The sequence below is a fragment of the Xiphophorus maculatus genome, chromosome 1 (assembly GCF_002775205.1).
Source record: "Xiphophorus maculatus strain JP 163 A chromosome 1, X_maculatus-5.0-male, whole genome shotgun sequence".
NCBI lineage: Eukaryota > Metazoa > Chordata > Actinopteri > Cyprinodontiformes > Poeciliidae > Xiphophorus > Xiphophorus maculatus.
The window spans coordinates 15,325,030-15,345,446 of record NC_036443.1 but is presented as its reverse complement, the minus strand read 5'-3'; the positions used below and the strand labels follow the sequence as shown (position 1 = coordinate 15,345,446).

The 20,417-nt window shown below is 38.0% G+C and overlaps 1 protein-coding gene across 3 annotated transcripts in view; it reads left to right on the top strand.

The window, feature by feature from the left end:
* The first annotated feature begins 314 nt into the window (after positions 1-314).
* LOC102229446 (rho guanine nucleotide exchange factor 25-like) overlaps positions 315-20,417 on the top strand; it is a 69,695-nt gene continuing 49,592 nt past the window's right edge. For 2 of the 3 annotated variants that reach the window (XM_023336218.1, XM_023336212.1), the window contains exons 1-2: positions 315-486; positions 2,045-2,183. In XM_023336218.1, the coding sequence (XP_023191986.1) occupies positions 391-486; positions 2,045-2,183 (235 nt within the window). In that variant the 5' untranslated portion in view covers positions 315-390. Of the gene's footprint in view, positions 487-2,044; positions 2,184-13,579; positions 14,134-20,417 lie in introns of those variants that run through there. The other variant, XM_023336223.1, reaches the window with a different exon arrangement.

Sequence of the window (20,417 nt, the reverse complement as noted above, 5' to 3'; positions counted from 1 at the left end):
CAGATTTGTTGACAGTGCATCACACTGTGACACGGTTAAAATGAAGCCCAGAACAGAGAGATAAAGAAAAAAGAAGATTGATTTAGTTTGAGGGAGGGCAGAGTTCAGGTAGTAAAGACAAGAGGGTAAAAGCTTCCACTGGCAGGACGAGGCAGACGTTCACTGGACTCAGGCAGAAGCAGACTCACCTCTCTGGAATGAGAAAGGGACAACTTCTGAAGGCTTCTGTGGAAGTGCGCACTCCCAGGTCCGGACAAACGTAAGCACCCCTCCTCTTCCTGGATAAGCTGTTCTTATGCTGTGGGCTCCAGTGTAGGACGAGGTGGGCTCAGCTCCACACTGTGGCACAGCCTGAGAGGAGTGAAGGTTGTTAGTGGAGCTGAGGAAAAGATGAAGTCTCTGCAGAAGAATCAGGGACGCACCGACCAGATGTTGGGAGCCATGGCTGATATGCTGACTTCCGTGGCAATGCCCAATCAGCAGTGGGTGAGTTACAACTCTGTTGTGGATCACTTTGTGTGTTTATGATTTGTGTTTATGTGAAAGCGTAGTTAGCACAAATTCACAAAGGAAGCCCACACATATGGAGGCGCTTTTCTGGGCTTGGAGAGCCACAGCATTGCATCTTATCTTTGGCTCACTCCATTTCATCTCGAGGTTATTTTAATTTATTTTCCATAAGTTGGTTTTCCACCTAAAATGGTCAAAGCAGACAAGTAGAGAGATGCCTTGTCCCTGTTCAGTGCTTGGGAGGAATTTTGAATGTTTCTGTGGAAGAGGAAGCAGAGTGGAGACGAACAAAACACGTGACCATAAACAAAGTCATGCTGCGTTAGTTTCCCTCTCAAACTCTCACATAGCTTTTCTGTTTCAACTTTACGTTCTCTGATCTTTACCTTCACACAAGACTAAAATAAGGGATAGGAACTTATCAGTTTCTCTATAAAATTTCTGATGTCAGTCATGAATATGGATTCTTGCCAAAGGGTTATGTGCGTGGCACTGTTAATACACAAGGTAATTCAAATTGTTTTATGAGAAAATAAAGAGCTACAAGAGAAGAAAGTGACATTAAAAATTGGAAATTGGAAAATTGGAACATAAAGAAAAGAAAAATGTAAGCATTATAAAAAAAGAAATCCTCATTTGGACATCTTAAGATGGCTAAAAAATATTTATGAACTAATTTATCTTCATGTAAAACCATCAATAAAGCAAAAATAATAATGTTTAATTCTTATTAACACTGATGTATGAACTTAGTCAATGCCTGCAAGAGGCTATATTAATGTGAAACAGGAATATAAAGTTGTCAGTACCGTGGTATTATGGTGAGACGTAATTTTAATAATTTAAGTTTTCTTGGGGGCGAGTGGACCAAGATATTGAATAAAAGTGGCATTAAGACTGAGCCATGGTGAAGCCAACAAGAGATTCTTGTTAGTTCAGATTTATATTTGTTAAGTGACAACATAGAATCCATATAAACTTCTTGTCTTCTTGATGCAGATTATATTTTAAGAAGGAGAGGCTCCAGGACTGAAAGTAAAGCCTGTACATTCAACCACATCTGGCAGCAGAAATCAGACATTCAGAGGTCACAGTGTACCAGAACATCCAGTGCATTTCTCTTTGAAGGTCTCTTTGAAAAATGTTTATCATCATAAATCATTTCTCCCCCTCCTGACAGACAGGCCTGAAAACCACGAGAGGGAATCTGATCTGTTTGCCTGTCTGCAAAACAGAGATAACTCAGCTCTCCTTCGCTAAGCTGCATTTTGGTGCTGCTGTGCTTTAAATACAGAGTGGAACTGCTTTCTCTGTGGCAAAAGCAGGGCCTCATTTCCATTGCATTCCTGCTCTGTGTGTAATGGAGAACTGGATGAAAAAGATGCAGGGAATTGTGGAAAAAAAAGGAAAAAAAAAATCAGCCACTGGTATATTGTTCTGCGGTTATGTGGCCATAAGCACCCGGTGCAATCTTACAATTGCTTCCTCCTTGAGAGCAGAGCTCCCATGCTGACAATGAGATCTCTGTGTGTAGCTCTCTGAGGGAGGCGAGGCGGACCTCCTGTCAAGCAAGGAGGAAAAGGGACCTGTGCAGGGCCAGTGGGACCAGTATGGGTCGGGGTGGGAGCAACAGGCCACGGCCACACAAAACCCAAACGGGAGTGAACGAACAGGTAAGACCGGAAGTAGTTGCACTTTTGTCATCGTAAACCTTCAGCACTGTTTAAACATCACCCCTCACCAAACCAGTCAGAGCTAAGCCATGTCCTGAAATGCAAACTTTGCGATTCAGCTTTGAGTCATTGTTGGAAACATCTCCAGCAATGTCCTAAAAAAAAAAGCGGGGGCAATGACAATGATTTACACAACAGCAAGCAAACATACAACACTGATGTGTTTCCAACAGGAGTCAGGGTGATAAACATGCACTGGATCCACCTGTGTGATTGTGTAACGTGACGTAGCAGCCAGACTTTCTGCATGCTGCCCATATGTGAGAGTCAAAACAGACCCAAATCCCATCTGCCATATCTGATGGAGGTCATTAGATGATAATAACTTCAGGGGAAAGTATCAGATTGGAGACACCTGAGAGTTAGTAGTTCACTTTTATTAAGCTCCGCCCTCTTGATCTAGTAGTGCTGATGGCAGTAAATTGCTTAGGTATAATTTACAATCCATAAGTATGTGCGAGCGATAGAGGGAGAGAGAGTTCTCGTGTGTGTACACATACACAAGCAATTCTTTCCAGATGGGGCAAGAAAACACACTTAGCTGCCTCCCTTCCCCTTTCTGCCCCATCAGTGGTGGTGCAACTTCTTTTCATTTTGCTGCAGTGAACTTGCGTGTGTTGCGACTTTTCCTGGAGTGAAATGGAACAAAAGGAGCTTTGTAGCTGGATCTGGGTTTGGGTTAGATGGAGTACGTGTGTGTGTTTGTGTGTGTCTGCGTGTATATATATGCATGGGTGATGTGAGTGGTTCACTAGCTGTTGTGCAGAACAGTATAAGGTGTACAAAAGGGTGCGAGTGAGGCCAGAGGAAGCTGTTATCGATGCTTATCTGTAATAGTCTCACGCAGTTATTAATGCAGCCAAAATATTGTTTTTGGTCACAGTTTCCAGTCCTAAAGAAAAGTAAAATAAAGCTGTTATAGGTTTCACTGAGGGCTGGCTAAGGGGATGATGAGGTTAATGGAAATTGTTTATTTTATTTAGCATTGGGCTTTCCAATTGCCAGTTTTCCTCTGGGAAACCAAATGGAAAGTCGGTGAAACTTGTTCAACATCTAGACAATAAAAACAAGATAACTTACTATTTGTCTGAGTACTGCATTTAAGACATATTTAGTGTCTTTAATACTTTAAAATGTAAAAAGTTTAGAAAACTTTGTATCCATTACCTTGCTCTTCACAGTTATATGCTACTTTATTAGAAAACGTGAATAAGTTTTAGGGGTTTACAAAACAAATGAGGAGATGGAAGACCTTAGAAATAAGACAACCTGCATATTGCCTCCTTGGAAACAAAACAGTGTCAAATCTGCCAACTCTGATAATCTTCCTTGTTTTGACAAATTCCCAATCCTTTTTTTTTTCTTTTACCCCTCCAGGGGGTCTTTTGTGGACTCTAGTTTCCCTTATATGAAAGTAGGCTGGCTGGAAAGGGGGAAGGAGAAGGGGGAAGACATGCGGCATATATCGTCAGGTCCGGGAGTCGAACCCGCGACGGCCGCGTCGAGGACTCAAGGCCTCCAAACATGGGCCGCGCTATCCCCTACGCCACCGCGGCACGCCCACAAATTCCCAATCCTGTTCTGCTTTGCTTTCCTCTGACTTTCAGATCACTGAATCACACTTTCTCTCATCTAGTTCCGCTTCTTCCACATTCACATGCATCTTTTCTTTTAACTAAGCAGCAAGACAATGCTAATAGCTACCTTTTTTTTTTTTTTAACATTGGCAGCATTCATTCAGCAGACGTCATATATTTCTTTTACTCGCTGTCCTCTGGTCATGTCTTTTTTTCTATCTTCTTTTTTTTTTTACTACCGGGACATAACTGTCAAGAACAGAATAGTAACAAAACTCTGTACTAGGAATGAGAGATGGGAGACACCTACTGCTCTCAATATGCTTGGAAATAACAGACAAACTTGTCCTTTTAGGAGCAAAATTTGAAGCTTACTTCATCCTAGTTTCAAACGTAACCGTTCAGTTTTCTACTCTAAAGAGTGCGAGTGTAAGTAATGACGATGTGAGCTGTGGAGGAAGCCCCGGGCTTTGTCCATATCAGGGTTTGAGGGAGACTGGGAGCGTGTGTCCTCCAGGGAGAGAAGGAGATACAGAGGACTCTGGGACTACACTGCCTGTCTGTGCGTGACCTTAAAAGGACAAAGATCAACCTGAAGCTGCATCACATCGGGTTACCAGAGCCTGAGATTAGATAGCATTCGCCTCACTCAGGTGACTGACTCGATTATGTGTGTGCAGTGCTGTCCTGCCTTGCAGAGAAGCAAGAAAAAAAGTTTGTAATCTTCATAAATCTTGGTATGTAACCTAATTCTAAAAGATTTTTTGCATTCGATTAAGCATTAAATAGATTAATTAATATGAGACAATATTGATAGGAGTGACTGGTGTACTGAATATAAAACGAGTGCTGTACGTTATGGCTTATAACAGGACAATCCGATTCCAATCAATTCTTAACATGACAAATGTAAGTGCTGTTTTTCCTGTTTTAATTAAACTGATTGATATTAACAATTAGTTGGACAAAATACGTTAATTATCTCTATTGAATTACCTGCTTCTTTGACATTAGTCAGTTTGCTTTTAAGGAGCTCCTTGTGGCCATTACCCTCTAATTACATACATTTAAATCCATTTAAACCGGTGATATTGATTAAGTTTCTAAATGTATTGTTTCACAGGCAACAATAGATCTTTGAAAGCTGTTTCTGTGATTAGTGGAACTAATGATACGTTTTTTTTACATGGATTACAAATAATATTAATAAAAAAGCTTAGCTTTAACTGCTTTTACGTAACACTTTACCCAGTCTTTATCAATTTTGCTTCATATTTTCTTTTCTCTCTCTTTTTTTTTTACTCTAGTAGGAAATCCAATGCCTTTTAGCTGCTGGGCAGCAGATCATTGAAAGTATATTTTTGTTCTTCAGAACAGAGAGTAGTACAGGCGGATTGCTGTTTTTTCAGAACAAGCCGCCTCCTGCTGTGGCTAAAAATTACTCTACGCGAGGGATGGAAGTGGAAAACAACAACAAAGTACAAACAGTTACAGTTACTCGAAGCTCACCAAAAAAAGAGACTTTTCATTTCTGTTTCAAATAAGTAAGTTATTCAAGAGCTAATGCTTGTGTTAGCTTTGTTTTTAGTTGTAAGACTAAGTGGTTCAGTGTGTTCTATTTTAGAGCTTGTCTCTACCAAAATAATCAACCCCCTGGATGTTTTACCCTTTTTATGCTTTTATAAATCAATCAGAATGAAGTGAATGGAACTGAGTAGTAAAATGACCCTGTAAGGTTTCTGTGAATTACTGAACAACTCAGACTAACTCAGTCAATGCCTATAAAAATATTCACCCCTTTGCATGTTTTACCCTTTTTTATTGCTTTTACAGATTAAATCATGATCAACATAATGTGGCTTTTTGACACAAAAGATCACAAAAAAAGACTCATCAATGTCAAGGTGAAAACTGATTTCTATAAAATAATGACAACTTAATAAAAAAATTTTTATTTAGGGTGACTGGGTTGAGTTAACCGAGTTAGTTTGAACACAAAGAAATGTTACAGGTCACTGTACTTTTCAATTCAGTTTATTTGTGAACATTTTTCCTCTCACAAAATAAGCTGTAAGATGTAAAAAGAGGCACAAGATGATTGCATGCTCACACGTGAGGGCCTTTTCAGTACAGGTCACTGACGGACTGTCACTAAAGGTTTTATCAATCAAATTAAATAAGTTCTATCATTTTTGACAAGAACAATACTCAAATATGCAGCCATTATTCCAGAACGTTAATAATAGCTGGTGTCTGTGCAAGCTGTTGGGAATATTGGTGGTGCCGTATGTATATATTTGAGGTTGTGTGTATTAATCTGACCCTGTGGGGATAGCAGAGATGCCAAAAGTTATACTAAAATTTGAACAATAAATCAGACTCATGTTACTACATGGCATTTCTGTAACATAAAACAAATGCTTCAGTCCTGGGCTTTTCAGTGTGTTTAATTAAGTATTTTTTTAAACATTAAACCAAAGCTCTGGACAGAGCCAGCAGCAGTCACACACTCATTCTGCTACAAGAGCAACATCTACATGAAGAAATGTATGTAGAGTTGAAGTAGGGGGTTTCAGGAAGAGTATTTTTTTTATAACTACAGCTCAAGCCATTTCCATACTTTTATTTATTTATTTTTTTTAAAAAGACAGCATATTTCTGCAAGAGCAGCTCTCAGTGTGTATGCTTTAATGCAGCAGTGTCATATGAGAGCTGTTTACGTTATAAGAAGCTAGTCTACACGGTGGCTGCAGAGCTCACACTGTCAGAGAAGCACAGCTTGATGAGGGAGCTTCTGAGAAGCACTAATGATGAGACGCTCTCACACTTGCCTGCACACACACAAAGTACACCATCGACACACCTGCCTGTCTCTGTGGCTTATGCTTACACTGTGACTGTGGCCTAATGGGTAAAAATAAATCCCCACACCTCTCTGCAGCACAGTGCAAATAAGAACAGGATATTTACCCTAACTTCTTCTGTTTTATAATGGAACCGGAGCCAAAAAACATTGAGAGAGAGAAAAAAAATTCCTCCTAAAAACAGCTTGTTCAGAATGCCAGTTTGCCTTAATTGGAGCTCAGTTTAGAAATGGGGGGGAGGGCGAAAGGAAAAGGGAGGGAAAGGAACTAAAGAGGAAAAGCAATGGAGAAGAAGCTTGGAGAGTGAAGTGTAAGTGAGTATACTTTGGCTGGGTTTCAGCTGGTTGATGGGGTGAGGAGAGGCTAATGTCAATAGGGAGTTGGTGAACACACTAAATAAGTAACTGCAAACTCTGCTGAAGTGAGAATCGGTATCCTGATATCCAAACCTTGAAGTCTGAACTTTATGATTGCAGGTTAAGAATAACTTTTCAAATGCATTCCGGGAGTGTCACATCAAATGAAGATTAGGAAAACATATTTGGTTGCAGGAGTGGACTAAAATCATGAATCACTTCATATCAGAATGCACCCTATAAATCCATGCTCAGCTGCTTGGCATTTGGGTAGAAAATTATCAAAACTTTTTGAATGGATTGTATTTCTAACCGACAGATACGTGTTAAAGAGAAGTCCACACCAAATACATATTTAAAGCTTTTCTTCAGTTGTCTGCATCTGGACATGCCTACATGTGAATCGCACTAAATGCATGTGAGAGCGTTTCTGGGTTGGATGCAGAAAGAAGAAGGAGCAAAGGAGAGATAAAAAGAAGCAAGATGAATGTGTGCTAATGCAAGTATCACCTCACATCCCCCGCTCCTCCCTGAAAGCTAGAGGAGGAACATTTTTTCCATATTTCTCAGAACACTGTCATGTCTGCAGGGGCTAATTTTAGTGTTTATTTATTAAAAGACTCCGCTCCACATGGCAGAAGAGATACCGGATTGGTGCTAAATGTCAGCACGGAAACGGCGATCCGAGTCACAAAATGTTTGACACAGAACACAAAGCTACATCAGGGGTGTGGCCATTTCTTGTCTTGTCTTTTTATTTATTTATTTGTAATGACTTAAATGGAAGGAGTTGATAGAAATTTCATTTCTAAATGACAAAAAGGACATGTTATTTTGAAAAATACCTTGCTGTTTCTGTCTTTGGTGCGCAGGTCCAAAGACAAATGCCTCCATTTAAAGCACATTAATAAAATGATCCAGCTCTTTAGGTTGTTGACCTGTACTTGGAGTCTAATCCGTTTTTTCTTTTTTTTTAAAGTCCTTGCAAGGAGAATTTCTAACAAAAAGGCTGAAATACCCTGGGTGTGCCAGTAGATGGCAATAACTGTGATCTTCCTCAGCTTTCAAATACAAAAAAATGTCCCCAAAGAGTTGTGACATGTTTTCTTTGATTAGGTTTACAATTCCTTCAAACTGGTTACCTGTCAACAACAAAAGATGTATATTGTTGTTTTGTTTTCAAGCCCAAAAAGCAAAAATTTACATGTTGGCAGTAGAGCTCTTGTATTTCTCAAAAATCACCATTTATAGAGTCAACATGAACCAAAACATTTAGCATTCTGTTGAAGGAAGATTCAGGGATTACAAAACAAATTGGACTCTAGGAGACATTTGAAGCTTAAATCAGTCTGATGCTTTTTTCCTTTCATCAAAATACCACTTTAAATCCTCTTTAATTGAATATTTTAAAGTCATTTTGTAACAGATGGTATCAAACAAAGCTCTGACAGGACAAATATAGATGCAACTCTAATGTGGAGGACTAGGAAGAGATGATTGGTAATTATAGCCAGTGCTGTTTCTGTGACTCAATGATATCTAATCCAGTCTCTCAAAGTTAATTAGTAGAAATTTTTAAATGTGGAAATAAAAATTCATTGTAGGTCTGTAATAGTCCAAATTGCTTATATTTTTAAGTAAATTAAAAGATTCATTAGATTCAAAGGGGAACAGCGTTATGTAAAAATAGCCACCATATAAAAAGCAGTCACTGAAAGAGCTTAGAGAAGATGAACACACATTTGGATCAACAGCTGTCGTTTAAACTGCTGAGGTTAATTTGCCAATAATAGTTGGCAAATTAATATTTTAAGTGTTTTAAAAATATTTTTAAAACTGTCACTATGTCGTAGCAGTTCTACATGAGACAGATCATTTGTAAAATAAAATTAAAAAAATTGAGCTCCTTTGCCTCCTTCCGTTTCATCTGTGGAAATGCAGCGCTCCTGGTCAGAAACAATCAGAGCCAGGTCATAGCACTGCCAATCAAGCTCGTGTGTGTGCTGCTGAAGGTTGCCTGTTTGCTGCAGCTGTGCTATTGCTAACTTACTGTTACAGAAAAACTATTTATCCACCGTCGTGGGTGGCTATGCTTACTAGTCTGAGCATTAACAGCAGAGAGCAAGGGGACGGTGAGAGCAGCATGTACTTAAGTGTTATTGACAGCGCTGATACTCTTGTTGTGGCACTAATTAATTTTTTCTGACTGAGTGGAATATTTCTGCAGATGACGGTAAGAGCAGATTATTTCGATGATTATCTGTTTCATGTCATACTGTCTAGACAAATATGTAAAAAAAAAAACAACAACTTTTTAAAAATAAAAATTACTGACTGCAGCTGTGATCAATTCTAAGTTTATAAAAATAATTTCTTGTGGTAGTTGTCTTGATAGTTTATCCTTTTAGCCTGAGTGAAAGTTGCTTTAGGTAATCATGACCTTTTCTTTTTGACTTCTGAAGAAAAAGCAGCCATTTATTCAAAGAGAAGTCAGAAAATTCTTAATTTAATTTTGAACTCAATTTTTTTAGACTTAAAATCTGATCGGTATCACAAGCACTCTGGGATGAAAAGGTAAAAAGTAATTTGATTTATCTCTAAGCATGGAGGTATTTTAAAGGCTTATTACACTTGCAGTAACAAGTCATCAAGCCTGACTGATACATGTTTCCTTCTGAGAGTAAAATAAGTGGATGTAAAAGTAGCATAGAATCCAAACGTATCAGTGAATACAGAGCGGAAATTTTATAACTAGGGTTACTCTAACTGAAGCATTTTTTTAAAATAAGATCTACAATGAAAAGATTTTTATTGATATACCTTTCCAGTCTCTCTATATATTTTTTAGCATTTGTGTTAAATCTGTTGCTTCGCATGGCTTTTCCGAATCTCCTGCAACTTGACAACATTTAACATCCACATCAGTGAGAAGCTACGCTGTTCAACAACTCTGCTCAATAATCCTGAGGTGTATTACCCCCTCAGTCACGGCTGTTTAAAGAATCTCTTCTCAGCAAAGAGATGCAGCGGCACGGACAGAGAGAGTGAGAGCCTTTTGTGTCTGAGAAGAGGGAAAGTGCAGAGTGTGAGAAACCTGCGTGCTAACTGAGTCTGAGAATAGATGACTTATTTTTCACTGTGGGGCTTCTCCTCTGCAGAACTTTCTTTTTTTTTTTTTTTTTTTCTCTCAGCGTGTGTGTTACAGCTGCTTTGGGTTCTCTGTGTTTGTAAATTAAGACACAGTGAGACTGTTGTGCAAGTCAGCGAGCTGTGTAATGGATGTGTGTGTGTATCCTGCTTGCAAGGCCGATGGGTGAGGCCTGTCTGTTTGCTTTGTCACTTATAGATGACAGAGACGACGTGACAGCAGTCTGCCCCCACCCTGTTGCCGTGACAAGATGGAGGCACTTGATGGTGTGTTTTGGTGTGTGTGTGGTGGTTGGATGGCTGCTGATCCTCACCTGTCTCTATACCATTCCAGGAATTAGCTGGTGATTTATACAGTTGCAGCTTTTGAAGGAAGAGAAGTGCAGCGAAATTAAAGTCATATTATTCGCCGAGTCATGATCTGAGCAGCTTCGAGTCTGAGAATGCTATTTCCAGGCCAGAATGTCATAGCATTTCATAAAACCTTTTTCATTTTTCTTCCTGCGCCGGGTCTGTCTGGAGTTATTTACTCAAGAGAACGTGTTTTACTTTACGGGCCCGCTCTGATTTCATCTGTAAGAAAGGCTAAAAATGTAAACTGTGTTTCTGGTGTTTTGATGTTCACATCTAAATATGGTTTGCTTTGTTTGTTCCACAGTGCTGGAAACTGCATTTGTTTTTTTTTTTTGAGATGTAGGACTCCTCTGCTAGGTGTGCACATGTTTCTGGCGCCAGACACAAAGAATGTCCAGTGCACAACTACAAATCAAACCCTGAACATTTCTAAGAGTTGGGAAAAGTAAAAAAGTACCTGCTTCATGCTTGAACAAAGATGCAGATGAGTGGAACAAAAATTATGTACTCATAAACAAATTTCACCAGATTCACTAATAAGGTTGATCAACATTCATGAGTATTTTGGTTCAAAACATTTACTTCAGTTGTTAAGGCAAATGCATTGATGTACCTGGAAAAATTTGTACTAACCATGCAAACCGTTCGGTAACTCTGATAGGCATTGTATGATTAGAAGTTAAATAGATTATATTTATTATTATAATTATTTGTACATACAGTATATCTGGATTTGAGAGAAGTGATTATCAACACATTTATTAAAGCGGTCAAATCCACAGAAACAATACATAGCTTAATCTCTTATATACATAGAGATGCTTTGGCAGAAACATTGAAAACTGTTGAAGTGAACAATGCATTAAAAACATTATATAATACTGGAAACATGTTAGTTTCCCAGAATGTAGAGATTAGTATCCCAGAGCTAAGACATTACAATCTATGTACTTACAGGTTACTGGGCCCAAACGTATGGGGAACTTTACAGAAACCAACTTTGTTTGGTTAAAACCAACATGTTGCAATCTTAAAACCTAGAGGCTGCTTTTTATAGCTCTGACACATTGTTTTCCCGAACTTTGGTGATTACTTAGCTGGAACTTACAAGCTGCATTCTCCATGACTTACATGTTTCCATGTTAAATCTCTGTAACTCAGTGATTTTTTTTTCTTTTTTGCCAGAACATACAGATTGCCTTACCACATGTTAAACTTAAACTTTTCCAGAATAGGTCATATTTAACAACCTTATATGTTGCTGTTGTGGAATTTAGGAGCTATCTCTCAAGACTATGCAACTTACAATTTTTGAACTTATGTGTTGTTTTCTCAGAACTTTGAGGTAAGTCTTCTTGAAATTAGAGGTTACTTTCTCAGACCTTTACTTTTCCAGAGGAGGTTATACTCTAAAGACTTTCAGGATATTGTCCTGTGGGACAGTTCAGGACTGAACATTACTGATTACTATCCATGAGGTTACATGTACACTTTCTCAGAATATTGAAATTAATTTTCTGGAAGATGGGGTAAGGCTCTACCCTTAAGAACCATTAAAGTAACCTTCATACGCTTCTACGCTTTACTTCTTACAGAGGGACTGGACCCTAAGCTATTGAGAAACTATTGTTTTTGATTTTACTGAATTGCTAACGTTTGGCCATGACCTATGTAATGCACCAATTTGACATAATGAAGCTTACCAGAAATTGCACTATAATCAAACCACCCTACCCTATGAAGACAAAAGTACAAAGCCAAATAAGATGGAACTGAGTGACTTTGTTTACTTCCTCTGCTGCCATTGCTAAAACTACAGGCAGAATACAATTGTAAAAAAAGCACAGAAATAGGTAACAATGATCTAGCAATGATTAAGTTTATGATTATGTATGTGCATTAATTCATAATAACTTTTTTAAACAATCAATAATATGGACATTCATTAGCAGTAAATAATTGGCTTATATTATAGAAGGAATAACCATAGTATAACAATAAAGAGGTATTTCATACCACATGAAAGACCTCAGAATATGAATTCAAACTTGAATATGAATTCAAGTTTGAATTCATATTCTGAATTCATTGAACTCTTTGTTTTTTCTGATATGAATGAACAAGTTTTGAAATAACACTGGTCCGCAGAAGTTGTGATGGATCTAGAGCATCAGTAATGCAATTAATGTACAGATGGACAACTCTGCGCATTAGGAAGCCCTTATCTCTTCCGTAAATTATTCATAATTAAAAATAATTACCGTAATATTTAACCACAGGCTCACAGGGTACTTCCCTGGACTCTTTGAGCTAATCCTTTGTTTATGTTTTTATGTAAGTATGTTACTCCATGTCAGACAAAGAGTTAGAAGTCTGCATGTCGAGAGTTACGCACACAGAGTTGGACACACATAGACACACACCCAGTGCAGGAGTAACAACATTATGAAACATGAGACTTCTTATTTGCTCCATGGAGACACAGAGAAATAAAACGACTACCTTAAGGATCATAAATGAACACGACTCTCTATGAAGAGGTGTGACCCAGAACCCAAAAACATGTCTTAAAGAAACTGAACTCATGTCTAACTTATCGAAAAATGCATGACACCCAACCTAAATCTGCATATGGCCTTTAAATAGCAATCAGTATCACTACAGACCTGGGTGTTACTATTTACAGAGGTAGAAGTGAGCAGACATAGGAGAACACATTTAATCTAGTCCCGTCTAAGGCTCCCCATTAAGGATTGCCACAATGAGACTCAAGCATGTAGGAAAGAGGATAACAGACATGGCAGAGGGGGTCGCCGACAAGAGAGGAAATGGAAAAAAGGCAGCTACAAAAATCAACTAGGGGAGTGGGAGAAAGGAACGGAGGACAGGAGAGAAAAAAGAAAAAGCAAGGGAGTGGGAACCTTATACTGGAATAGCCGACAACTAGATCCGTAGACTCCACCCTTCTCACCCCTCCCCTTACTCTCTCTCTATCTCTCCCCTGCTATCTCCGTCTCCCTCTCTCTCTCTGAAACAGTCTCCCCGTCTGTCATTTGACCAGGCAGTTCACAGAGGCGAGAGCTCAGCACCAGAGAGAAAGCACAGGCAGGAAAAAAACCCCCGGAGAGACAGGGAGAAGAGAATACATGTTCAGTGTAGGGGTGAGCTCGCAGGAATATTTCACCGCCTTTTAAAAAGAAAAAAAAAACAACAACAAAAAAACAAATCCCCTGTTGGTGTGGATTTCCTCTTGCCTGCTTCTTTTGAGGACTGCCAGTGTCTTGGATGTGGGCTCCAGCACTGTTAATAGTCAACTGAGGAGAAAAAAGGGGAGAAGGAGGAGGAGGAAGAAGAAGAAGATCAGCTGACACCTTTTTTGGAGATTTACACTTTTGCTGGAGTAAAGCTGAAAAAGAGAGGTGGGGGGGGGGATAGAGACTGACTGCTGGGCCCCATGCCCACCTCTGCTCATGGTTCAACAGCATGAAAGGGGGCCACCACCATCACCATCGCCACCACAGAGGCTGTGGCTGCCAGCACTTGTTCCGAAAAATCCTAGTTAAGTGTGGCTGCTGCTATGCCAGAGTCAGAGGTCAGTATTATGCTCATACCAACACATAAGAAAAAAAAATCTTCCTTGAGTTGTTGTCAATCACTAAACTTAAAGCAGTACCTGAACCTCTCCTGCATGTTTAGATAGACCGTTTTCTGACTCGTTTTTCCAAATATATGCCGAGTTCAAAATGTGGACTTCAGTTTGTACCCCCATCTAAAGCAACAGGGGTGTTTGTGCGTGTGTGGTTGAGTGTGTGTGATACACGTCCGGATCCAAGCAGGCAAAGCATGTCCTTCCCCCCAGAAGACTGCACAGTGGGAAACAGGAAGGACGGAGTGCATCACACACTCTCCCCTTTAAGACAGAGAGGGGAACACAAGTTTGTTTGTGAGTAGGATTTGGAAAGTGGACCTCGTCATTGTGATGAGTGTGTGTCAATAGATGATGTGTTGCGCGTGAAAGGCAGAACCGATCTGAAACAACTGGTCTTTCTATTCCCATTGACACTAGAAGATGTGGACTCGAATCAGACTCAATGCAAACATTTGATGAATTTGGACTGAATTTGCTATATCACAGCAGACTTGGAAGTTCATGATTTCAGCCTGAATGACTCGTGATGCCGCTTGGAACTTTTTGATGAGAAAATGACATCATGAAAAAGTGTTTACATAAAGCCTTACCCGAGTAAACCTCACTCAACTTTATCAATTTGTAGCCATCTTACACGATCTCTACATCCAATTAAGTTGCATATTATATGACCCTTTCACTTAACCTGAATAATTTCTACTAATTGGGGCCTGCCATGCAAAGCAATGGCAGGAACCTATTGTTATTGTCGGAGAAAGTGTTTCTTTATTGGGGCCTGCCATGCAAAGCAATGGCAGGAACCTATTACTATTGTCGGAGAGAAGCGTCTCTTTAATATTATTATTATTATTATTATTATAGAACTTTATTTTTCTTCCGTAACCGTTAATGCGGCTCATACCGCTGGGTGCACACCTACAAATGAGGTATCAAAACGTGCAGAAAATTCACGCCATTGGAGCTATTACTTGTGGTGGGATTTGGGCTTAACGTGGCGACATAATTCGCAAAAAACTACGAAAAAAACCCCATTATAACTCAATGGGAAAAATCCTAGAAATACCCTATTTTTGAGGATTTGCTGTGTCGTCACAAATTCACCTAGAAATGCCATTCAAATTTCATTTTGTAGATACGTCTGTGATCTCTTCGAAAGTGAAGACGGCTCGTCGATACCAGTTACGGTTTGTCCACAATTTGCCTCTAAGCGACCCAAAGTTTCTCATTTTTCTTCAAATTAGAGTGACAGCCCATCTCGGTTCATATCTGGGCACAACATTTCTTTCTCTCATCACTGTAAATGCTCTGAGTGAGGTACAGATATGAATCTCGGGACTATCGCAGAAGACACATTGAACTGTCATACGCTTAAAACGCTTTTCGAATATGTATTACGGTTCCCGAACAAGAAGGATTTGTTTCCAATGCTTTTTTTCAGTAAAGTGTGTTTGCTCAAACACACTTGTGTGTTTGAGAGCTCAGAGCTCAGAGCTCACACCTGCTGAGACCATTATTTGCCATAGCAACGGATCTCAAGAGGCTATTGGCTGCTGATTTGGACTACGAATACGCATCACTGTAGTTCTATCTATCCTCAGTTGAAACAGATCAGGACTGAGAACTGGCCTTTACAACTACTTGCTGCTTTGGGCTGTATATAACTGATTTAACTCAGTAACTGTTACACATGGGATTAGTTTGGAACTTTAAAATTAAGCATACTGAAAATTTCAAAATAAAAGCCTTGAATATTTTTACATCATGTAATTGCTGTTTTTGGCCTTATGTGACTTTTTTATCCAAAGCAATGTTACACATGGGATTAGTTCGGAACTTTAAAATGGAGCATAATAATAATTTCAAAATAAAAGCCTTGAATATTTTTACATCAGGTAATTGCTGTTTTTGGCCGTATATGACTTTTTCATCCAAAGCACTGTTACACATGGGATTAGTTTGTAACTTTAAAATGGAGCATAATAATAATTTCAAAATAAAAGCCCTGAATATTTTTACATCATGTAATTGCTCTTTTTGGCTTTATCTGACTTTTCCATCCAAAGCACTGTTACACATGGGATTAGTTCGGAACTTTAAAATGGAGCATAATAATAATTTCAAAATAAAAGCCTTGAATATTTTTACATCAGGTAATTGCTGTTTTTGGCCGTATATGACTTTTTCATCCAAAGCAATGTTACACATGGGATTAGTTTGGAACTTTAAAATGGAGCATAATAATAATTTCAAAATAAAAGCCCTGAATATTTTTACATCATGTAATTGCTGTTTTTGGCTTTATCTGACTTTTCCATCCAAAGCACTGTTACACATGGGATTACTTTGGAACTTTAAAATGGAGAATATAAATAATTTCAAAATAAAAGCCTTGAATATTTTTACATCAGGTAATTGCTTTTTTTGGCCGTATATGACTTTTTCATCCAAAGCAATGTTACACATGGGATTAGTTTGGAACTTTAAAATGGAGCATAATAATAATTTCAAAATAAAAGCCTTGAATAGTTTTACATCAGGTAATTGCTGTTTTTGGCTTTATTTGACGTTTTCATCCAAAGCACTGTTACACATGGGATTACTTTGGAACTTTAAAATGGAGAATAATAATAATTTCAAAATAAAAGCCTTGAATATTTTTACATCAGGTAATTGCTTTTTTTGGCCGTATATGACTTTTTCATCCAAAGCAATGTTACACATGGGATTAGTTTGGAACTTTAAAATGGAGAATAATAATTTCAAAATAAAAGCCTTGAATATTTTTACATCAGGTAATTGCTGTTTTTGGCTTTATTTGACGTTTTCATCCAAAGCACTGTTACACATGGGATTAGTTTGGAACTTTAAAATGGAGCATAATAATAATTTCAAAATAAAAGCCTTGAATATTTTTACATCAGGTAATTGCTCTTTTTGGCTTTATTTGACTTTTTCATCCAAAGCACTGTTACACATGGGATTAGTTTGGAACTTTAAAATGGAGCATAATAATAATTTCAAAATAAAAGCCTTGAATATTTTTACATCAGGTAATTGCTCTTTTTGGCTTTATTTGACTTTTTCATCCAAAGCACTGTTACACGTGGTATTAGTTTGGCCCTTTGAAATGAAGCATTCTGAAAATTTCAAAATAAAAGCCTTGAATAATTTTACATGACGTAATTGCTCTTTTTGGCTTTATTTGACTTTTTCATCCAAAGCACTGTTACACGTGGTATTAGTTTGGCCCTTTGAAATGAAGCATACTGAAAATTTCAAAATAAAAGCCTTGAATATTTTTACATCAGCTACTTGTGTTTTGAGCATTATATAACTATTTTAACCCAAGGACTATTACGCATGGGATTAGTTTGGCCCTTTGAAATGAAGTTTAACAAAACTTCCAAAATAAAAGCCTTGACAACATTTTAAATCGTACCGAACGGTGCACGTCCGCCTCGCTTAACGTTCTTGCGGTTCTCCGCGTGCCACTGCTTACGTCGCGGCGTTCTTTGGCGTCGACGCCGATTTGTGGCGCGACGACGCCGGGCCCGAACCCCACGGCCGCGCCTTGGCAGGCCCCGGCTAAATTTCTTCCGAAATTTTGTTTTTCTAGTTATTATTGGGGCCTGCCATGCAAAGCAATGGCAGGAACCTATTGCTATTCTCCCAAGAAAAGTTTCTTTATTATTATTGGGGCCTGCCATGCAAAGCAATGGCAGGAACCTATTACTATTGTCGGAGAGAAGCGTCTCTTTATTATAATTCTTTATTTTTCTTCCGTAACCGTTAATGCGGCTCATACCGCTGGGTGCACACCTACAAATGAGGTATCAAAACGTGCAGAAAATTCACGCCATTGGAGCTATTATTTTTGGTGGGATTTGGGCTTAACGTGGCGACATAATTCGCAAAAAACTGCGAAAAAAACCCCATTATAACTCAATGGGAAAAATCCTAGAAATACCCTATTTTTGAGGATTTGCTGTGTCGTCACAAATTCACCTAGAAATGCCATTCAAATTTCATTTTGTAGATACGTCTGTGATCTCTTCGAAAGTGAAGACGGCTCGTCGATACCAGTTACGGTTTGTCCACAATTTGCCTCTAAGCGACCCAAAGTTTCTCATTTTTCTTCAAATTAGAGTGACAGCCCATCTCGGTTCATATCTGGGCACAACATTTCTTTCTCTCATCACTGTAAATGCTCTGAGTGAGGTACAGATATGAATCTCGGGACTATCGCAGAAGACACATTGAACTGTCATACGCTCGAAACGCTTTTCGAATATGTATTACGGTTCCCGAACAAGAAGGATTTGTTTCCAATGCTTTTTTTCAGTAAAGTGTGTTTGCTCAAACACACTTGTGTGTTTGAGAGCTCACAGCTCAGAGCTCACACCTGCTGAGACCATTATTTGCCATAGCAACGGAACTCAAGAGGCTATTGGCTGCTGATTTGGACTACGAATACGCATCACTGTAGTTCTATCTATCCTCAGTTGAAACAGATCAGGACTGAGAACTGGCCTTTAGAACTACTGCTGCTATGGGCTGTATATAACTGATTTAACTCAGTAACTGTTACACATGGGATTAGTTTGGAACTTTAAAATGGAGCATAATAATAATTTCAAAATAAAAGCCTTGAATAGTTTTACATCAGGTAATTGCTGTTTTTGGCTTTATTTGACGTTTTCATCCAAAGCACTGTTACACATGGGATTACTTTGGAACTTTAAAATGGAGAATAATAATAATTTCAAAATAAAAGCCTTGAATATTTTTACATCAGGTAATTGCTTTTTTTGGCCGTATATGACTTTTTCATCCAAAGCAATGTTACACATGGGATTAGTTTGGAACTTTAAAATGGAGAATAATAATTTCAAAATAAAAGCCTTGAATATTTTTACATCAGGTAATTGCTGTTTTTGGCTTTATTTGACGTTTTCATCCAAAGCACTGTTACACATGGGATTACTTTGGAACTTTAAAATGGAGCATAATAATAATTTCAAAATAAAAGCCTTGAATAGTTTTACATCAGGTAATTGCTGTTTTTGGCTTTATTTGACGTTTTCATCCAAAGCACTGTTACACATGGGATTACTTTGGAACTTTAAAATGGAGAATAATAATAATTTCAAAATAAAAGCCTTGAATATTTTTACATCAGGTAATTGCTTTTTTTGGCCGTATATGACTTTTTCATCCAAAGCAATGTTACACATGGGATTAGTTTGGAACTTTAAAATGGAGAATAATAATTTCAAAATAAAAGCCTTGAATATTTTTACATCAGGTAATTGCTGTTTTTGGCTTTATTTGACGTTTTCATCCAAAGCACTGTTACACATGGGATTACTTTGGAACTTTAAAATGGAGAATAATAATAATTTCAAAATAAAAGCCTTGAATAGTTTTACATCAGGTAATTGCTGTTTTTGGCTTTATTTGACGTTTTCATCCAAAGCACTGTTACACATGGGATTACTTTGGAACTTTAAAATGGAGAATAATAATAATTTCAAAATAAAAGCCTTGAATATTTTTACATCAGGTAATTGCTTTTTTTGGCTTTATTTGACGTTTTCATCCAAAGCACTGTTACACATGGGATTACTTTGGAACTTTAAAATGGAGCATAATAATAATTTCAAAATAAAAGCCTTGAATAGTTTTACATCAGGTAATTGCTGTTTTTGGCTTTATTTGACGTTTTCATCCAAAGCACTGTTACACATTGGATTACTTTGGAACTTTAAAATGGAGAATAATAATAATTTCAAAATAAAAGCCTTGAATATTTTTACATCAGGTAATTGCTGTTTTTGGCTTTATGTGACTTTTTCATCCAAAGCACTGTTACACGTGGTATTAGTTTGGCCCTTTAAAATGAAGCTTAACAAAAATTTCAAAATAAAAGCCTTGAATATTTTTACATGACGTAATTGCTCTTTTTGGCTTTATTTGACTTTTTCATCCACAGCACTCTTACACGTGGTATTAGTTCAGAACTTTAAAATGAAGCATACTGAAAATTTCAAAATAAAAGCCTTGAATATTTTACATGAAGTAATTGCTCTTTTTGGCCGTATATGACTTTTTCATCCAAAGCAATGTTACACATGGGATTAGTTCGGAACTTTAAAATGGAGCATAATAATAATTTCAAAATAAAAGCCTTGAATGTTGTTACATCAGGTAATTGCTGTTTTTGGCTT